This window comes from Juglans regia, chromosome 1 (genome assembly GCF_001411555.2).
Source record: "Juglans regia cultivar Chandler chromosome 1, Walnut 2.0, whole genome shotgun sequence".
NCBI lineage: Eukaryota > Viridiplantae > Streptophyta > Magnoliopsida > Fagales > Juglandaceae > Juglans > Juglans regia.
In genome coordinates this window covers 43,598,629-43,618,994 of record NC_049901.1, presented here as the reverse complement: position 1 = coordinate 43,618,994, position 20,366 = coordinate 43,598,629, and the positions used below count along the sequence as shown (strand labels likewise).

Genomic DNA, 20,366 nt, shown 5'->3' with positions numbered 1-20,366 from the left:
CTAGAATAACTCATTTGCCAATACATACCTTTGATTATGCTCATTTGTTCCTTGAGACCATTGGATCCAAAAGATCTTCTCCTTTATTCAAGTTTGAAGAGTTTTGGGCTAGAGATTCTTCTAGCTTTATTGTCGTGGCTAAGGTATGGGATAGAGCCATAGTAGGTCCTCATGATTATGTCTTATCTCAAAAATTCATCTCTGTCAAAAAAGCTTTAAAGGATCTGGAATAAGAATCATTTTTGATCATATTCAAACTAGAATTAGGGAGTTTAATAATCATCTTGTGGCCATTCAAAACAAGATCCCACTGACCATAATATTTATCTTGAGGATTGCATAAAACAATGCCTAAATGAACAACTCAGGAGAGAAGAGACCCTCAGGAAATAGAAATCTAGATTGTAATGGCTCATAACCACAGATCTCAATACCAAAATTTTTCACATGGCCTCTACCATAATAAGAAGAAGGAACAATATTCATTGTCTTAAAGACCAGTCCAATCAATGGGTTCATAACCTCCCCACTATCCAAAATATGTTCCTGGAACACTTTCAAAACATTTACAAAACCTCAGAACCTGACATTCTAGTTGACCTGGATAATCTCTTTCATGGAAAAAATCTCAAACCATCACAATGAGGCTCTTTATAGAATAACTAATGAGGAAGAAATTCTATTGACTATCAAACAAACCTCATCATCCAAGGCACTTGACCCAGATGGATTCACTGGTTTTTTCTACAAACATTACTGGGAGATTGTGAAGTTTGATTTTATTAAGACCATATAGAACTTCTTTATCAAGGGCATGATCTTAAGGAGTTAAATCAAACCCACATTGTGTTAATCCCAAAATCAGAATCACCCAGTACAGTGCACCAATACAGACCTATTAGCCTCTCTAATGTATGTTGTAAGGTGATTGCCAAAATTTTGGCCAATAGACTAAAAACAGTTCTTCACAAATTTATCTCTTCTCACCAATCAACCTTTATCCTTGGCAAAGTCATTTAAAAAAATACCATTATTGCCCAAGATATCCTTCACCACCTCAAGAAGAAAATGGGCAACAAATGGTTGATGGCTGTTAAAATTGACATTGAGAAAGCTTTCAACTACAAGAATGAATTTCTTATTGATAGTCCTCCAATGCTTTGGTTTCCATCCAAAATGGATTATGTGGATACATGAATGCATAGCCACGTTTTCATTCTCAGTAGTTATTAATGAAGAACCAATAGGCAGCTTTAACCCTTATAGAGGTTTGAGACAAGGTGACCTTCTATCACCCTTCTTGTTTATCATTGGAAGCGGAGTTCTTTCTCGTCTTATCAGTAGAGAGGAACACTTGGACAACATCCATGATATAAACATTAGCAAAAGAGGGCACTCCATTACCCACCTCTTGTTTGTAGATGATCTGATTCTATTTTCTCATGCTAATACGAGTAATGCAAACTCTCTTCTTAGGTGTCTTGATAGGTATTTTTCGTGGTCGGGTCAAAAGATAAACAAAACAAATCTTCCATTCATTTCAATATAAACTCTTCCACCTCCACCATTAGATCAATCACAGGGATTTCCTTTAAAACTTCCACCACTAAAATCAATTATCTTGATCTCCCTTTAAGTTTTGAAAGACCAAACATAGTTAACTACACTGAAATCCTAGAAAAAATCCAAAAGAAGCTCTCTGGTTGGAAGCTTAAGCTTTTATCACAAGTTGACAGAACTACCCCAATCAAATCGGTTGCTAGCTCCATTCCAACTTATATGATGTTAAGCATCATGATTCCAAAGTCCATCTCAAAAGATACTGACAAATCTCTAATGAGATTCTGGTGGGGGTTTGACAAAAAAAAAAAAAAAATTCCACAATTTCACTCCCAAATCCTAGAAATCCATTTGCAAACCCAAATCCATGGGAGATCTTGGATTAAGACAAACTTCTCTCTTCAATAAAGCTTTGCTCTACAAATTGGGATGAAGCTTTCTCAGCAATGATACAAGCCTGTGGAAATCTTTCATCTCTGAGATATATGTGAAACAAACATCCTAGATGAACATCTCTGCTAAACCCACCGATTCTAAATTTTGGAAAGGATTGATAAAACTCAGAGATTTCCTTACTTCTAGCACTTGCATGCATATTAACAATTGAGTCAACACAAGAGCTTGGTCTGATCCTTGGATCCCTACTCTACCACATCAAATCCCAATTCCCTCATCCTCTCTTATAGTCCAGGACCCACAACTGAGAGTTTTTGAACTTGTCCTTGAAGAACCTAGAAGATGGAATACCATTCTACTTCAAACATTATTCTCTAGAGACATGGCTAGAGAAATATAAAACATCCCTCTTGCCCAATTGAACTTTCATGATATTAGGGACAAACTCAAATGGACTCATCGTTGTTCTGGCAAATTCTCTATTAAGTCAGCATATTTTGCTTTAGTAACTCAAACTAACAACATCAACCAATTGCAACACCCCTGTACTTGGAAAAAAATGTGGTCCTTGAAAATTCAAGACAGGCTTAAACTCTTCATGTGTAAAGTTTTCAATAATATTCTTCCAACAAGATTCCTGTTAAAGAATTGTTTCCCCTTAATGAGGACCAAGCCATCTATCCAATCTACAACTTTGTAGAGGAAACTACTTCTCACCTTTTCCTAGAATGCCCATACTATAGAATCCTTTGGAGACAATACCTTTGGCGTATTAATATCTCCTCTATAGGAAGAAAAAATATTAAGAATTGGGTCTTATGCATTCTAGAGCCTGCGGATAAAATTCATATTTCAGAAACGGATACCCACAAACTTCAACTCTTTGCTACTATTGCCATAGATAACTTGTGGTTTTACAAAAATCAAGTCATCTACGATTCGCTTAATCTCTCAATAGACCAATTTGTAGCAAGAATTAACCAGTCTTACAGATATCACTACAATGCTCGGGAACGGAAAAAATTGAATAATGAAACCATATGGTCCCCACCTCCCATAGAAAAATATTCAGTTGCTTTTGATGTTGCTGTTAGACCACATGGTAATACCTTTACTTCAATATGTAGAACACATAGTGGAGAAATTGTATTCAACAGAGTAGAGCATTCAAGAAGCTGTAATCCAAACCAAGGTGAAGCTATGACAACATTCATAGGAGTACAGGAAGCCCAAGCCATAAACTTAAAAAATATCATAATAGAGGGAGACTCCTCGAGAACCTTATCAGCCATACAAGAAGATCAAAGTCATCAAGACTGGATTACAGTAGGCACTATAAGAGACATGAAATTAATGATGGAGAAATTTGAGAGTTGGAAAGTAAGAAAAATACATCGTTCTTAGAATCGATGCGTGCATGCAATTGCGCAATGGGCAGCTTCAAAAAATGTTTATGGAATCATACCCTTGATCAAAATCTCATCATGTCTACTGGATTTCCACAGCGGCAAGGATCTCCTCATTTTGTAGTTAATCATTGTTAAGTAGACTACCTGTTTCTGTGTTGTTTGTAATTTGTATTAAGACCTTTGTTATCAATGAAGTTTATTTCTCTTGAGAAAAAGAAGAAGATCATATGATCCTATTGATATAAACTTGAACAATTTAATTGTTTAAATTTTATCTTGACAATCGTATACAGTTCATTTCACGGTAAGAACAGTGCTAAAATATAATTCATATCTCAGTTTTTCTTATATATGATCTTCGTGTGTACATATTGGCAAGGGCTCTCCCCTTTGGTACATTACCATCAAAATATCTCTTTAAAGACTATGCACAACAAACACTCTTTGGAAGCCTCAGAATATTTGAGGATTAAAACAAGCAACAAGTGGCATCATAAACTATAAAGAGAACCATTGGAAGAAAGGATGAACAAAGAGCATGTCTAGCACTCCACTCCACATTGTTTGAGGGTTGGTCCGGATTGCTTTGGCAAGAAAGGATCAATTCGGACCCAAATCAGGGAGAAAATTGATGCAAGAAGTACGGACCAAAGGACTACGATGGTAGGAGTCCTGTTTTGCCTGCCCATTAAACCTTTGAGGAAAGGATAAAGATGAACTATAACCCAGAAGGCGAAAAACAACTTCCCAAATAATGGACCCCATGAGCCATAGCCATTGTTAATGGCATCGGAAACTCCGGCTACGACTCCCACCATGTTCATGATTATAAGTGTGGTTGGTGGGATTAGAAGGGTGGTCCACTTGAAGAGGTAGAGCTCCCCAAACTCAGCATCTTCAGCTGCCTTTGATGTCACTGTGAAGTTTGTGTCAACTCCAGCAAGGACCTTGAGGAGGCCTTGGAAGACTGCAAAAAGATGTGCTGAAACACCACCAATCACCCAGAATTGCTCATTGCGCCACCAATCCTCGATGCTAACACCACTCCATCGAAGCTCGAGCACGCCGGTTACTATGATGGAGAGGAAAAGAGCCATGAAATATACACTAGCAAGGTTTGTGAGCTGTAGAACAAGTAAGACATATGATTAGAGCTTGTCTGGCTAGATAGGAAATAGAATGAAAAGATTTTGCAATGAATTTGCAGTGTTAGGATGGAACTTCTTTGAATAATGACTTCCAATGTGGAGGTAATTAAATTTCAGTCTTACTTTAGCCTTCTTGTTTATCCAATAGCACATTTAACCACTAGAGTTACTTCTTTTCCAATATCTAGATTGGCCAATTCTTATGTTTCTCTCGAGACAGCCAAACAAATTTAATACAAATTTGATCTCATGGATTAAGGTTGATTGATTAGGAAATTGCATACAGTGGCCTTAGATAAATTTTTAGTACTACTTACAGTGGGGATGATGAATTTTCCAGTCAAAAGACAGACGGCTGGAATGGTGCAGTATGCAAGCAGAGGGATGGAAGTGAAAGGGTAAACGATGGTGTTGATGTAAGCCATTCTCTCCAGCCATTTCAATTTTCCTCCATAAGCATACCATAGTGGGCAGTGGCGACTAAGGAAAATCTCAACAGAGCCAAGAGCCCATCTCAGAACTTGGTGTAAACGATCTGATAGATTAATTGGTGCTGATCCCTTGAAAGCTGCTCTCTTTGGCATGCAGTACACTGACTTCCATCCTCTGCAGTGCATCTTGAAGCCTGTCAAAATATCTTCCGTGACCGAGCCATATATCCACCCAATCTGCAATGAGTAGGAATTAGCAATTGTGTAATCAAATGACTCATAAGATCATCATGTAATGAGCTTGACATTTCTGGTTTTACCTCTATGACTTGAACTATATACCATTATTATTTTTTGAACTCAAGGCATAACATGACGCCCGAAATCCTAGAAAATTGTCCAACTTATTAATTTTTTGGCAATTCTCTGAGATGTTTTTAGTCCTTAAAAGCTTGAATGTGTCTTGAAATGGAAAGTTAACATTGATAGTCAAATTTGTTAAGAACCTTTGAATCCATTTAGAGAGGGGCTAGGAGCTAATCACCTCTTTTCCCCATTCAGTTTTCTCTTCATAGCCGCAACTGATCACATGAATGGCCTCCTTAATAAGCGATGCTTGATTAGTCCCTTCAGGAAGACCACCATCTTCCATAAGAGTGGAAGCAATAAAAACTGGTGATTGTCCAAACCTTTTCTCAAAATTCTTTTGTGACATGAGTGATGATTTCTCCAACTCATCATATCCTTCGAGCCCTTCTTCAATATCTTCAAGTTCAAACATAGGTCCAGACCCTTTCTTCAAGTAGCTCTTCCCCATCATTTTCTTCTTCTTAGGGTAAAGTCTCCCAAGCAAACCTCTCTCACCTTTCTTCTTTGACTTTGACTTCCTTGAACCACCACAACAGCAGCAGCACCATGAAGGCCAGCAGTCACATGTCATCTTTGGCCGCTTCTCAGATACCGGAGGATCATAGCCGTACAATGCCGGTCTGTTGAAGACACATCCAGTGCCAACATACACTGGACCTTGGATGCCATCTAGGCCTTTCATATTGATCTGTAAACATACAATATTGAAAGCATTGGACATGCAATTGTGAAAATTTGTATGCAAATTTGTAACAAGAATCAGTTTGAGATGACCGATTATCTAAGAATTGTATGACTTACATCAAAGAACACAATGTTTCGATTAGCATATCGATCATGTCGATCAATGCCATCGAATCTTTGAGGAAACTGGACATAGCAAAGTTTCTTTCCGAACTGGGGGTCCATCAAAAAACACATGGCTTCCCGTACAGCCTTGCTATTGTTGATGTAGTGGTCACAATCCAGATTCAACATAAAAGGTGCATTGGTAAGCACTGCAGAAACTCGAACCTATTGATGACATACACAATCCAAGTAATAAGAATAGGCAGATATCCGATTCAATTATTGTTTGAAACACAAGCTACCCACCAGGGCATTCATGGCACCGGCTTTCTTGTGGTGTTGATATCCGGGACGTTTCTCACGTGAAACATACACTAACCGTGGCAACTCCTTCCCTTCCACATCTAATGCACCCTCACTTCCAAGATATACCTGCAAAAAAAGTAGCATTTCCACAAGCGGTTTTAATAATTTAATATCATGTCAACCCAAACAGAAGCTAATGTTTGAATGTGAAAAGAACAAGGGAAAACTGGGGGATGAAAAAAGGTCAGCAAATTCAACACAAGCGAAGTTACTTATTCATTTTACTTTCCAACACCAGGGTCTTTCCGAGAACCAAAAAGAAGTTAAATACCAATAAGAGTCAAACTTTGATGATGCATAGGTAATGAGACCGAGAAAAGAAAGACATAATGAAGTTGCCAACCTGAATCATGCCAGGATGATCACGGGTGTTGTTTCCTGGCCAAGGGGTACCGTCCTGCATCACCCATCCATCTTCTGGTTTCTTCTGTGCCTTTGCCACCAATGCATTAATCCTTACTTTGAACTCCTCGTATTCTCTCTGCAATACAACACAAACACACTCCCTTAAGCCACATTGGTTTTCAGGAGAAGTGTAACAGGAAAGCAGAACAAATAAGTTTTATTTTCCTTGGTCTGTTTGCTTACTTTCATAGCTCTGCGATCCTTTACAAAGGTGGGTAGCACCTTATCTTTCAAGTAGTCCATCTTCTGAGAGAAGTAGAACTCTGGGGCCCTTGGCTCTACGCTATATTTCTTACAAAATGGCACCCATACTCTGGCAAACTCGGCAGTTTCTGATAGTGTATCGAAAAGGAGCATTGATGCACCATCATCCGACACATAACAGCTCACCTTATCAACAGGGTAATCGACAGCCAAGATGGAAAGAACTGTGTTTGCAGTTATGATTGGCGGTTCCTTGAGAGGGTCAACAGTACTGACATAGACATCAACTGGGGCTAAACGGTTTGGTTCTCCCTCACGCTCAAACCTCATGGACAAGCGATCCAAGTAAGTTTCTCTGGTAGTGGGGCACCATTTAGGAAATTGATCAAGTATCCAAGAGAAGGCAAACCATGTCTCGCATATTACAGAGATGAGCCACAAGGGATAAGCATCATATGCTGGAGTTAAGATTCGGAAGCGGAGGAAGAAAGCAAGAATGACGAGCCGGAGAACAATAACTATGCGATATGGACTGATTTTACTTGAGGGGATTGGAATTTTTCGCCACATTGGTTGCCTGGCTTCAGCCAAACTGCAAAAGGATAATGTTATTTCTGGTGCATAGTCTGAGAATTAAAATCTCTAATACTTCTTAAAATAAACATGGGTTTCATGTGTATTCGATCACGAATGGTTTTGTTTTTAAGTATATGAAGTTGCAGCATTGAAAGGAGATTAAACTTACAGGTAATCGTCGTCATCTCCTTGATCATTATTTCCATCGTCTTTGCTCACCAAACCTCTCTTCTCTTGCCTGACTTTCCACTTCTCTACTCTTTCTTTCCATTCTGCATTACTATACGCCTCTCTGTCGCCTTCAAAATCCTTGCCAGCAACTGTGCCCCATCCACCACCATTCAAAACACATAGATCGATAAGTAAAAGTAGAAACAAATTTAACCCTTGTGAAAAAAATTGAACACCTCAAACTTGTTTAAAGATATCTTACCACTTCCTGCAAACGAGCCAGTTGGATGCCACTGCGGGTGATTGTAGTCCCCATTTTCCTGCAAATTAAACTCACCACCATGAGTCGTTTCCTACTGTTTGAATTCCCAGCTTGCATCTTTTAATAAATGACCATATATAGATGACTTATCTTTTGAATTCATTTTGAAAAACTACTTAAAGGGGGGAAAAAAACCTCAGCGGTTAAGGCTTTAAGCTACATAAGCTTACATGATTTGTTAGCAAATATTAGTAATTTTCATCTTGCCATTTGAGGTACGTAGATAGATTTGATTAGAACTTAAATATAAAGGTTTTAAATCGTAGAGGAGAAAACCGTTGCTTTTGGCTCAGATTTCTTCTGCAGCATGACAAATAACTAGAGATGATCATCGTGTTGTCCTAGCTTTTGGGCTCTCTATTTGAAAGATGGATATGAATCTATATATATACATATATATATATATATTAATATCATGACGTTGGTATTTTCATAATTTATAGAAAAATTACCGAGTGGTTAATGACTTCATGTTGCCTATCAGAATCTCCAGGGCCATTGATCTTAATCGGAAACTCATCATCAAAGTCATCTGCATCGAAGTTATCTTCGTCTCCAGCAACTCGAGGACATCCTGGAGAGAGAAATACCAGAAAACGGTAGTTGCCGAGTCCCATTTTCATTAACAACCCGAGGATAGATACAGTTAAACGACACTACATAATGAGAACTTGAGCTAACCCTTATGACGCTTATAGCGGGTGTTGCACTGGGGACAGCTCTGGTGCCCTTCACTCCTTTCGTAGTCATAACAAGGCCTGCAAACAGGGAACCCGCATTCATGGCACGCCACAAACAACGAACCATCTTCCTTGTATCCAATCTCATCCCCACAAACTCGACATATTTTCGACACAGACTGACTGGTTGGAGGCCGGTTCTGCCATGCATGATACAAATTTGTAAGAGAGAAACTACTTTTATTCTTGAAAAGCAAAACAGCTTGCTTTAGAGAAGAAAAGTGAGAAAAGAGAAAGAAGAAGCGCTACCTCATGATCAGAACCATGCGAAGCATGGAGTTCCTTCCGTGTGTCGGGACCAGTAACTAGGCCAGCCATGGTGTTTGAGGCGAAATGGAGAGATGGAGAGAGGAGAGAAGTAAAAGGAGGTAATATAGGGAAGCGGAGGGGGAGAGGATCGAAATAAAATATGATCAGGTGCAAGTACGTAGAAGCAGTAGTAGTAGTGTGACTTCATGAAGATCGATGATCAGTCTCCACCAACCGTGAGTTGGGAAGTCGTGTGTTTGAGTCTAAGAGACGTTAGCGAGCGATAGGTAGGCAGAGAGAAATATGGTTTGGTTTGGTTGCTTTCTGGCTGGCTGCATGTGTCAATGCTGCATAGCTATCTTCGACTTAAAGGATTTTAAGCCTGAAGCTAACTAGCTGGCCGCTGAGTACTGATCCCTCCCTCTACATACCCCCCAACAACCACATATATAATACCATATTTATGCAATATTATTATTGCAGCTTATATATATATATATATATATATATATATATATATATATATATATATATCATGAATTAACCCAACTTCCCGGAATCAAGTTCGCCTTATAAAGTAGAAGAGATCAGATCATAGATTCATAAAGTACTTATAATTAATTCTATAATATTTAATAATTACTCATTTAATTAATACTGTCTAAAATATATCATTTATCGCTCGTTTATACTATATTCTGAAATATTTATACGGATATAAATAAATGTTAGAGGCCTTATTTCATTCATCATGTGATTCTGATCTCTTTCACATAAGTCTCTAATTATCAACTTTGAACGTACGTACAAGAATTTGAGAGGATTTTTTTCCACTATATATCTATAGGCGCTTATATATATATATATATATATATATATATATATATATTAAAATAGTCATCACGAGTCTAAATTAATTAATTAATACATGCAAACACATGATGACATATATAGATATATTAAGAGAATCTTAACAACAATTAATTTAATACATGAAAGAGATCGATCGATCTCTAAGTTCGAATACGAAAATATATATGCCTAGCTAGCTAGCTTGGTTTACACTTCTTTTTGTTTTCTTAAGCTAGCTACAATGTCTTAAAGAAAAAACAAAAGGCCAGAAAGGAATTTAAAAAAACAATATGCACGGCCGGCAAGACAAAAATCTTTTTAATACAATACCACTACTGTTTTCTACTGTGATATAATTTCGTTAGATCGTCAAATGTATATAAAACTAACGGGTATTTTCAGTTAAGTGCACCTACTATTAATTAATTATAATTAGGAAATAAATATTACAAGCTAGCTAATTCATTCATGAATCTGGTATTTTCAGTTATTTTATTGGTTGGGGGGTGGGTTGAAAATGAGAGGAAGAGAGGGAGAGGAAGACCGATCGAAGACCCACCAATATTAATAATTAATATTACCTAAAAGAAGAAGAAAAATAAACAGAAAATTCAACATCATTTACATAGATCAGACTAGAATATATATATATATATATATATATATATATATATAGAACCTGCCACCAATATTATTATTGACAACAACTAAAACCTCATTACTTTGTATTAATGGTTTGACTATATATATATATATATAATACCATATATCTCTTTTAATTAATTAATTAGGTGGCCATGATATATAACTGCAATATCATATATAATATTTCTCGCTTTCACGATCGAGTCCATCATACACAGTATTCAAATTTGTTGGGTTAAACTCCCTTGTCAAATTACTGCTCAAAATTGCAAAAAAAAAAAAAAAAAAGTTTTTGTTTTTATTTTTATTTGCATTAAAAAGAATTTCAGAGTAGTACTCGATCGATAATCAGCCACGCATGCATGCACGATAGATTGCACGAGTGTATGAACAACTAGTACGTAGTAGTTGATCTTAATTATCTTAAAGGAAATTATGAATTAGCTCTTGTTTTAGCTGATGATAATCATTCACTCTAATATTAATCTGTCAACTAATTTAATTGCACAAATTAAGCCACGGCCTGCTTAATGACGACTGGATGCATGCATGCATGCCTGGACATATACTATTTGTAAGTAAACATTATATAAGAAGACAATAAACAGAGTACGTACTCGATCAGGCAACAATTCATCATGCACCATCATCCATCCTTGCTCAACTCAAAAGATCAGTACAACTGACATGGTCGAAGATTAACACTGATCAAAACTTTACTCAACTTTGTTACTGCATCTGCAAATTTTTCTTTAGAATAAGATAGTATATGTAAGTCCCAAAGCTCTATCCATCAGTCAGCTATGTCTGTCTCACTCTAAAGAATAAAATATTCCATTAATCAGTACAGTCTTGTCAGTCCAATACTGATCATGTACAGGAAGTTGATCATATGGCTTATTATTCATCCGTTCTTGGACGCTTTGAGGGTTGAGAACTAGATTCATCTGGTTCAAAATCCTGAGGAGCTTCTTGTTCAGGTGCCTTTTCTTTCCCACCCAGCTCCCACGAGGTTTCTTCCAACCCAGTGTTGGCATTGACTGGCTCAGCACCTGTTTTATGGTCTAACTGGGAGGCTTTTAGTTCAGTTTTGGTAGGGGAATCTGGAACTGCATCCGAAGATGGAACAGGGGGGTTCTGTGAAGTAGTAGATGCTGATGTCTTCAGCTTGTCCATGCCAGGCTTGCATTGCTTCTCAAACATCATTTGGAGGTACCTTCCTTGTTCTTCTATTCGCAACTGTAGATTCCTTTGAATCTGCTCAGACGATAAAAAAAATATATATATTACAAAATAATTGCGGATACAGCAATCCAGCAAATAGGTAACTAACATTGAAAAGGGGGTACAGCTGACATATGCATGTCCCCCACACATGATATATCTACAACCTGAAATATTTGTAGCTATGGGTGCTCATAAGAACACCCTATGTTTTGCCCTTGATTCAATGAGCATAACAATCAAGCCAGCAAAAGTATAGCAGCAAGCACTAAAAATTGCCAACCAAATGTTGAACTGAAACCTATCATTCAATAAACAATGCAGCCCCATCCTTCCCCGGTCAACTAGTTCAATATTCCTTGGTGCCAACATTAAATCTGCACTCTAATAAAAGGTGGCAGACATCAATCTTCCATCCCACCCATTACCCAGTGTCAACGGTAAACTCTATAAATCCCTTTTAAAAAAGAAGGAAAATTAGAAAAAATAAAAGAGCATAGCTACATTATAGTCGAAGTGGCAGTGCTACTTCTCGAAACAGGGGAAAAAATTAAAATACTAGATAGCAAATTCCTAATTTCCTTCAGTGTTTTCTTTGGGAATTCCATGAAAATCAATTCCTGCTTGTAAACAAATGATATGTAACATGCTTTATAAATTGATCATTTGCAATTGGAACATTATTGACATTGCAGCCATCATGACAAAGAACAATAGAAAATCTGGAAACCAATATCATGATATGATATATAAACGAGAAATATCATGAAAACCCGAAAGCTAAGGTCAGGCCAAATTGGTACTATGGCTTTTGGTCTAGCACCCCCACCTCATCCCCCTTTCCCCAATAGGGAAAAAATATTTTCTCAATTGTTCCACACAAAAGGAAACAAAACATAATGAATCCTTCAAGGGATATCCAAATCAGATGTGCCATTACCCCACCCCCCTGATAAGTAAATAGATTGATGAGAAAACACCAAGAAGGTGCAGTCCCTGTAAAGACCTATGTATCAAAGATTTCATGCCCCAACCCATATTAACCACAGCCAAATGCCTCATTGGGGGATAAGATCACTCATACCAATCAGCACCTCTCACTGGGCCATAAATCACTGCAATTACAGAGTAAAGCTAACCTAACAAATTTCCAATATAAACTGAAAAGGAAATCCTTTTCTCTAGAAGGAACTCATAGGTCATACCTCCAGCTGTTCATGAAGCCGCTTCTGAACTTCAATCTGCAATCGCAGAGCTTCGGTAATCTCGATACCCCTGTTATCCAAACAAAATAGAGTTCACAGTCAATTTAGATTAGCATGATAAGTCGGCACTTAATATGGGAGATCATTAGCCATAACATGCACAAGCTTGAAATATTTAAAGATTGGCCTTGTTTTGAATGTAATCTAGGCTCATTGAATGATCCTTATAGAAAGTCTTTCCAGCCTCTAATATTAACCATTTGGCTTCTCTTTTTCTCATTTTTTGGTAAGGCTGGTTCTCTACTTTAGGTAGTTTGATCTACCACCTAACGCATCATTCATAAACAGTTGGAAACACTGACAGCACAGAACATTTTCAAGGGCCATACTTCAATAAGATTTGCGCGCATATTCTGTTCTTGCTGGATTCAGTCTTAAAAAAATATGCAACAGCTATCTAGTAAAACTAGACATTCAACATTCCCCTCCGCAGAAACTAGAGTTGCTGAAGAAAATGCATGACAACTTATTGATGATTTTCACCTTATAGGTTTGGCAAGTGGGATGAGATACAAAATTCTCATCTCATCATTATAACTTTTTCAAATTTTCACACAAAATATAATAAATAATTCAACTTTTTCAAATCTCAAAACAATAATAATATTAAAAATTAATATTTTAAACCTTCATCTAAAACCAAAAATTCTCATCTCACTATCCAAACCTATCCATTTCTAAACCATTCACTTATCATTCTAGGTTGATTTGTACTATTAGCAGTGCCTTGGACATCTTAATCGTTTGGAGCCTAAACAATTTTCAATTTAATAAACTCATAAAAAAGGATGTATTCATTCTTTTCTTTTAGTAAAATTCTCATTAACTGGAAACTGGAAACTGGAAAGTATAGGTTGATGTGTGGTACATCTTGCATGGTTCTAGGCTGATGTGTACTATTAGGTTGATGGTTCTAGACTGAATGTCCATTTTCCAAGTTATAATAGCATTGCAGTGTCTCATAAAACTGGGAACGCCTATCAACACTCACAGTGTCCTTGTACTTTGTACTTATGAATAAAAAAACCACGATGGTTCTAGCCTGAATGTCCACTTTCCAAATTATAATAGCATTGCAGTGTCTCATAAAACTGGAAAACTCCGTATCAACGCTCTCAGTATCCTTGCACTTATGGAAAAAAAATTTCCTTATACTTCATATATCCAGAAAGTCAAAGTCAAGTCACCCATCTGGAAACATAGCAGCCAATATATAGTGATTCATGGTGTAAATGACTGTTGCAATAAATTCCTCAAACAAGGCCAGATTATGCAATCATGCAAGCCAAAGGTTAAATGTAGCACACCTTATGTAACAAAAACAAAAAATTCTTTGCGTATAAATAAATAGCTGACTTACGTTTTCAAGTCAAGAGTTGATATGTCTTCAATCGGAGTCAATTTCTTCTCTGAGGATCCTACAGATAAAATTTAACAACCCATTATACTTATAAAAAAAATAATCATTAGATTGTAAAACAAGTGAACATCTTTGTGCCAACCATAAAAGACATCGGTAACAAAATAGCACAAGTCCAAGCTCTAGAAAAGAAACAACTGAGCTAAAATGAGCAAGGAAGTGTTTATAGTGGCACGATTTAATCAAAGGCACTGTGTTCATTGAGTGAAGTTGAAGTGTTCACAACAAATAAATGGAGTGAGAAACCTTTGAATGTGTGTGTGTGTGTGTGTGAGAGAGAGAGAGAGAGAGAGAGTGAAGAAGCCAAACTTTTTTTTATCGGAAAATGAGAATTTTAGAGATGAGCTAAATATGCATAGCCCAAGTATACAGGACATATACGAGAAAGTCATGAAGAAGCCAAACTTTAACTGGGAATAAGGCTTAGTTAACTTGAGTTAAGCTGAGAAATCAAGAAGAAATGTTCATATGATGGTATCTACCATAACAACTACAAAGACATGACAGAAGATTCTGCGGGCGACTCTTAAGCCCACAATATCTACAGTATAAAGCACATAAGATTAATCTAATGACAAATTTCATGATCCCTGAGAAAGTACGTCTCATTCTGCATTTGGGGCAGCCAGTTATGCCAAAAACTACTTGTTTCTCTCTACCTTTTCTTTCAAATCAAGCAAAAGCTTCAACAACATGACAAAGAAATTATAATAAGCCTACTGCAAAAAGCATTTACTTCTTTAGAGACTTTAATTTCACTAAAAATGTAAACAAGGGAAAAAAACGCCTCCTTAAACATCCCTCCCCTTTTCTTCCCAGCAAAGAAAAACATTCAAACCGGAAGGAGCTGATACAGTAAGGTATAACATCCCACCCTGTTCTTCATTCAAACAGAAAGAAACTGATACATTGAGGTAAATTAAAGCAGTAAAGAAACTGATACATTGAGGTAAATTAAAGCAGTACAAACAAAACCAAAAATGGGAACACACAGATGCACAGGCATGCACCTGCACGCATGCCCACACAGAAGTACTTGTTATATACCTTCTGAAGAATCTGGTCTGTATCTGGCTGTCCGATATTTCTGCAATTCATGGGGGCAAAATCTCCAGTTAAAAGTAAGTTCACATGCAAATGCAGACTTGCACATTATTTATGCAGGAAACTAATCTCATGGTAAAAGAAATAAAGCATAATACCTGCAAATGGCTTTTCACATGATAGATGGTCAATCCTTCAACTTTCATGAACTTCAGCACACCCTTTGGAGTAGCTTCTGTAAAACAAGAATTATTAATCAATTGAAGCCAAAGCTACATAATTATAGACTAAAAGTGTGACGAGGATAAAAGAGTTACATACTTTCACTACCACCAAGTTTATTGACAGCCTCCACAAAGGCTTCATGAAGTTCTGGTGTCCAGCGCATGCGTGGCTTGGCTGTGGCACTATTTGCCGAGGAAGTGGGAGTAGCAATAGCACGAATTTCTCCAGATGGTACAGGAAGCTGCTGATGAACTTGGGACTCATGTGCTTGAAAATTTGGAGATGGTTTGGACACCTGGCATGCCATCTAAAGAAACAAGACAATAATATCAAAAGAAAAAAGAAAAGAAAAGAAAAAGAAACAATGCCAAAATGATTCAAAATTAATCATACTGGAAATTATCTATTTTCCTTATGGACGACTATTAATGACCACATCTTATGAATATCCAACCTTTGATTCCAAATCTGTAACATTGGTGTCTCCAAGAAGCTCATTCCAATTTGCAACGTCATCGGAAATTAGCTGGTCTGCCCATTTACCAAATTCCTCAGATGGCAGGACAGTATTACACGCACTGCTTTCTACCTGACTACTCTCAATAAAGGTATTTACAGGAAAATCAAGAAAACTTGGAAGTGAATCAGTATTCCAGGAAGCAGAGTTTTCTTCGGCATAATGACTTGATTTTGTAGATTGAACAGATATCGAATGAGAAGTGTATGTCAATGGAAAAGCTCCTCGCATAGTTGATGACCGAGAAATAAAAGGAGAGTTTTTAGAATGCTCTTCATGGGACGAAAGAGATGAGTAATGAAGATCTGATGAAAATCCTGGGGATGATGAAAACATGTGACCAGCCACTCCACTATCAGAGGGTAAATGACTTGCATGGTTAAAAGGCCTTTTCACAAGTTCTCTTTCCATATAAATGTGTTGAGAGTCTGGCAACTTCGGATATGTCTCTTGCAAAGGGGCTGGAAGGACTGGTAAAGATGAAGACAGTGCTCCAGAAATCCCCATGTTACTAAGCTGCTTTGCACCTGATCTTTGAATTGATAAAGTAGGGCGTGCCTCCATTTGGTCCTAGATCAAAAAAGGAAGAACGTGTCAATGTTTAGTCAATAACTGTTAGCTCATTTTGTGCCACCCTGCTTTGGTTGTTAATAGTCACCAACTAACAACCCACTAAAAGCACCCAGGTTGCTTGTTCTTGAGACCCACACAAAGGAAAATGTAATCAATTTTACATCTGCAGAGAGAGGTATTGGATCGATGTAAAATACTAACTAAACGGAGATACACTATAATAAGTGTTGGCACATCTGCAAACAGAAGTGCTACATTGATGTAAACTACAAACCACAATCAAGCACACTGTAGTAAGAGTTTCTTAATGGGGAAGAGGATGAGAAGCTTTCTGTGAAACCTAAATTAAGGCAGGTGACACATAAGATATATGAGCAAACCCACACACACAGATATCTATATTTGAAAATATATGAGGTCAGTCCTTGAACTATGAGTGATAGAGAATAGATTATTGTACACCTCACCATCTCATTTGAGCAATATTGGTTGTGAACTCTGGTCGGATCCTCACACTCATAAATAAGACACTTGCCCTAGGACAACCCATGACCCAGTCACCAGCATATACTTGGAACCCAAGCTTGCCAAACTAGGACTGGATATCTAACGAATAATGCAACTGGAGATTCCCAAGCCTTGTTACTATTAGATTTACGAGTCCTTGGGCCATAAAAATGCAAAATAGTCAAAGAAAATAGTGAAATGTCGAATCTCTCCTCTACAGATGACACTACATCTTTCCAAGAATCTAGCCTCTCAAAATCCATAATTTCAGCATTATAAGTTATTGGTTTAATTGAAATATGAGACTGATAGAAATACTTGCGAGCTACAAACATCTTTCAAATTCCCACTTGGAATTTCTGAGGCCCAATATATAACGATCCTCTTCTCAACAAGCCCTGAACATTAAGCACAAGGAAGCATAATACAGAAAAACCCTCCATTTCTTGGAGGAAATCAAAGCATTCATTCTAATAGAGTGAGGAAGGAAAAAAATTGATACAGAACAATGAAAAAATTGAAGTCCAAGATATCTTCATGATTATTGAATAAATGTATCCACCACATAATGCAACGAGAATAGAAGGTCACCTGTCAAAATACTGACAACTATCATCATTGAAATTCGAGTGAATTCACAGCCTTTGAAATGGTAAATGATCTAAATCAGAAAATAAAAACATCAACATGCTCAATAATCATGGTCGTCATACTCAAATCTCCAAAGACCTACAAATAAGCACATTGAGGAAAAAATAGCGATCTTCATCGTAAAACTCCAAATAGAAATTGTGGACAACACCAGTCAACTTATTTGGAAAGTCTTGCAAGTGCTAATTCTATCAAGATCATTGTCTCCACCATCCAATACACATCTAGACATACTTGCCTTAACAAAGGATACTTAAGACCTCTTCATGGATTCTTTGTGCATATACATTTACTTCTAAAAATAAAAAAGTTGTGCATATGCATTTAATTCGCATGCCTAAGAGAAAATTAAGGAAAATAAAGTGTTTTCGTAGTGTTGGATGAAAGACTGGATCGATGAGATTCCATTGCTGAACCCCATTCTACCAAAGAATCTGCACAACTGATTATAGGTTTTCTGATTCCATTTCCAGAATCTACCTTTTCTCGGACACCAGCCTACTTCTGGAGCTGATCAGTCAGGGGAAGGCTCCAATAAAGTGATTCCACGTCAGCCTATTAGTGGCCCACCAAATGTTAGCATTAAGATTGATTCTCACCCCTGGCCCTGAGAGGTGGATGTTGCCACCTTGCCCAGGCTTTGGAAACCCATCGAAGTAGAATTCCCATTCCAGGCCATCCTGTTTGCCGTCTGAGTGAGTCCCAGGTAAGGGGAAGAAGGCCCCATCTATTTCAGGGCATCCAAAGATTCATTTAAAAAGAAATGGCAGAGCAGTTAGCCCACCCTAGATAGTTGCTTTCTCATTCAAATAGTCACATAAACATCCGGAGGCTAGCAACCCCAATAAATCTGTTCATTGAGAGACTAAACTGAGTAAGAGCCAAAGACTGGGATCATTTTTTCACAACCGTATCCGAACAGAAGTTCACTATCATCATTAAAGCACTAGTCAATCTGACTTCAAAACAACCCTGATAATACCTCTATAATGTCCACAAAAGGCATCCCTAATTCATACAAGTTCTGTCTGGCAAAACATATTATCTAGTCAAATGTTCCACCTTATCCAGAGGCCATTCGTAACTTAGTCATACACAAATTCATATGGGTTCCACTAAATAAAAGCTCTGATAGGGCCACACTTCAGTTCTACCATAAGCAATCATGTAAAAACCAAAAAAAAAACAAAGCTGGCTCCAAGAATCAAATATCAACAGCACACCAATCCACCCAGAACCTGAAATTCACCGAAATAGCCACGTAACCCCCAAATCAATCCCGTATCACAAACAGTACATGTGCATGAAAAACTATAGACGGAACAACACATTATCCACAAACACACCAAAACAAAATCAAATACACAAAACAAAAATAAGTGACCCAATTCAATTTGCACCCCATAGATTGAAAAGCACCAAAAAATGAATCAAAGCCCAAATAGATATACCAAATTTGACGATAGCAACCAAGATGGCCTTCAAATATCACCCAAAAAAGGCATAAATATCAAACGGGTATTATCGAATTCTTACCTAAAAAATCATAGGAAGGTCGGAAAGTCGGAGTCCAAAAGGCTCAGAATGGATTGAAAGCCAAGAATTTGAGTTCAGCGCGATGAAGAGGGTGGCGAATACACAGGCGGGTGCTTTGAATTCCGTCACCGGCGTGCCCGAGGAAGTGAACGGTGGGGTGACGAGTGCGCTTTGCGCCCCTCCCTTTGTGGCATATTGGCCACTGCATTATAAGGAACAGTATATCTCACACGCGCCATAATTGCGCGTGTATCATAGTGTAAGGGAATACTGTACTTCAAGTGTTGGTGGGACCTACATTTGGAGGTTCCTGGTTGGTGGGCGGCGAAGATACCCGATTGGGTGCACGTGGGGCTTAGGTGTTTGCCGTTTGGATTATTTTATTTTATTTTATTTTTTTTAAAATGTCCTTTCGTTTTGCTTAAAAGGCGTATGGGACGTGGTGGGCCCCCATACATTTTCTTTCTTCTGCTTTCTCATAAAACAAACATGGTCCCTGGGAATTTTGGCTGGACAAGTGTCAGGCTGCAGATGGATAGTTTGCATGGTGGACTTTCACGTTTCAACTCCAAAAAATAAAGAATTATTGAGTAATTGTTTTTAAAAAAACAATTTCAGGATTCTTTCAAATTTAATAACGAATAAATATAGATAGAAGTTATTATTGAGAGCATCTATTTTATACACATGATGTGACATCATGTAAACCACACATCTTCTTAAGTTAGTGTTGTGAACAATCAATTAGAAGCAACTACACAATAAGTGTAAA

At 37.5% G+C, this 20,366-nt stretch overlaps 2 protein-coding genes across 3 annotated transcripts; both read right to left on the bottom strand.

The window, feature by feature from the left end:
• Positions 1-3,687: 3,687 nt before the first annotated feature.
• Positions 3,688-9,306, bottom strand: LOC108996010 (cellulose synthase A catalytic subunit 4 [UDP-forming]-like). The gene is made up of 12 exons (XM_018971723.2): positions 9,136-9,306; positions 8,828-9,026; positions 8,599-8,720; positions 8,087-8,144; positions 7,823-7,973; positions 7,057-7,669; positions 6,812-6,949; positions 6,409-6,534; positions 6,115-6,327; positions 5,489-6,001; positions 4,831-5,181; positions 3,688-4,489 (listed from the first exon to the last, which is right to left on the bottom strand). The coding sequence occupies exons 1-12, from the start codon at positions 9,202-9,204 to the stop codon at positions 3,908-3,910; spliced, it is 3,135 nt and encodes a 1,044-aa protein (XP_018827268.1). The 5' UTR covers positions 9,205-9,306; the 3' UTR covers positions 3,688-3,907.
• A 1,958-nt stretch (positions 9,307-11,264) lies between these two features.
• LOC108995963 (protein PHOSPHATE STARVATION RESPONSE 1-like) lies at positions 11,265-19,800 on the bottom strand. 2 transcript variants are annotated; one of them, XM_018971647.2, is made up of 8 exons: positions 19,595-19,800; positions 16,265-16,897; positions 15,907-16,117; positions 15,744-15,820; positions 15,589-15,628; positions 14,482-14,539; positions 13,062-13,131; positions 11,265-11,889 (listed from the first exon to the last, which is right to left on the bottom strand). In XM_018971647.2, the coding sequence occupies exons 2-8, from the start codon at positions 16,889-16,891 to the stop codon at positions 11,533-11,535; spliced, it is 1,440 nt and encodes a 479-aa protein (XP_018827192.1). In that variant the 5' UTR covers positions 16,892-16,897; positions 19,595-19,800; the 3' UTR covers positions 11,265-11,532. The 2 variants fall into 2 exon arrangements, with proteins under 2 accessions (XP_018827192.1, XP_018827194.1); XM_018971649.2 differs by lacking the exon at positions 19,595-19,800 and adding an exon at positions 18,539-18,879.
• Between the last annotated feature and the right edge of the window lie 566 nt (positions 19,801-20,366).

Excerpts from the sequence above, each read along its gene's own strand:
- LOC108996010 (XM_018971723.2), bottom strand. The coding sequence starts at position 9,204 with ATGGCTGGCCTAGTTACTGGTCCCGACACACGGAAGGAACTCCATGCT. Across the intron at positions 6,950-7,056 it reads AGGATCGCAGAGCTATGAAA|AGAGAATACGAGGAGTTCAA; the intron begins GTAAGCAAACAG and ends GTTGTATTGCAG. Across the intron at positions 6,328-6,408 it reads CCGGTGCCATGAATGCCCTG|GTTCGAGTTTCTGCAGTGCT; the intron begins GTGGGTAGCTTG and ends TGTCATCAATAG.
- LOC108995963 (XM_018971647.2), bottom strand. The coding sequence starts at position 16,891 with ATGGAGGCACGCCCTACTTTATCAATTCAAAGATCAGGTGCAAAGCAG. Across the intron at positions 15,821-15,906 it reads TAAACTTGGTGGTAGTGAAA|AAGCTACTCCAAAGGGTGTG; the intron begins GTATGTAACTCT and ends CTTGTTTTACAG. Across the intron at positions 13,132-14,481 it reads TCAACTCTTGACTTGAAAAC|GGGTATCGAGATTACCGAAG; the intron begins GTAAGTCAGCTA and ends TTTGGATAACAG.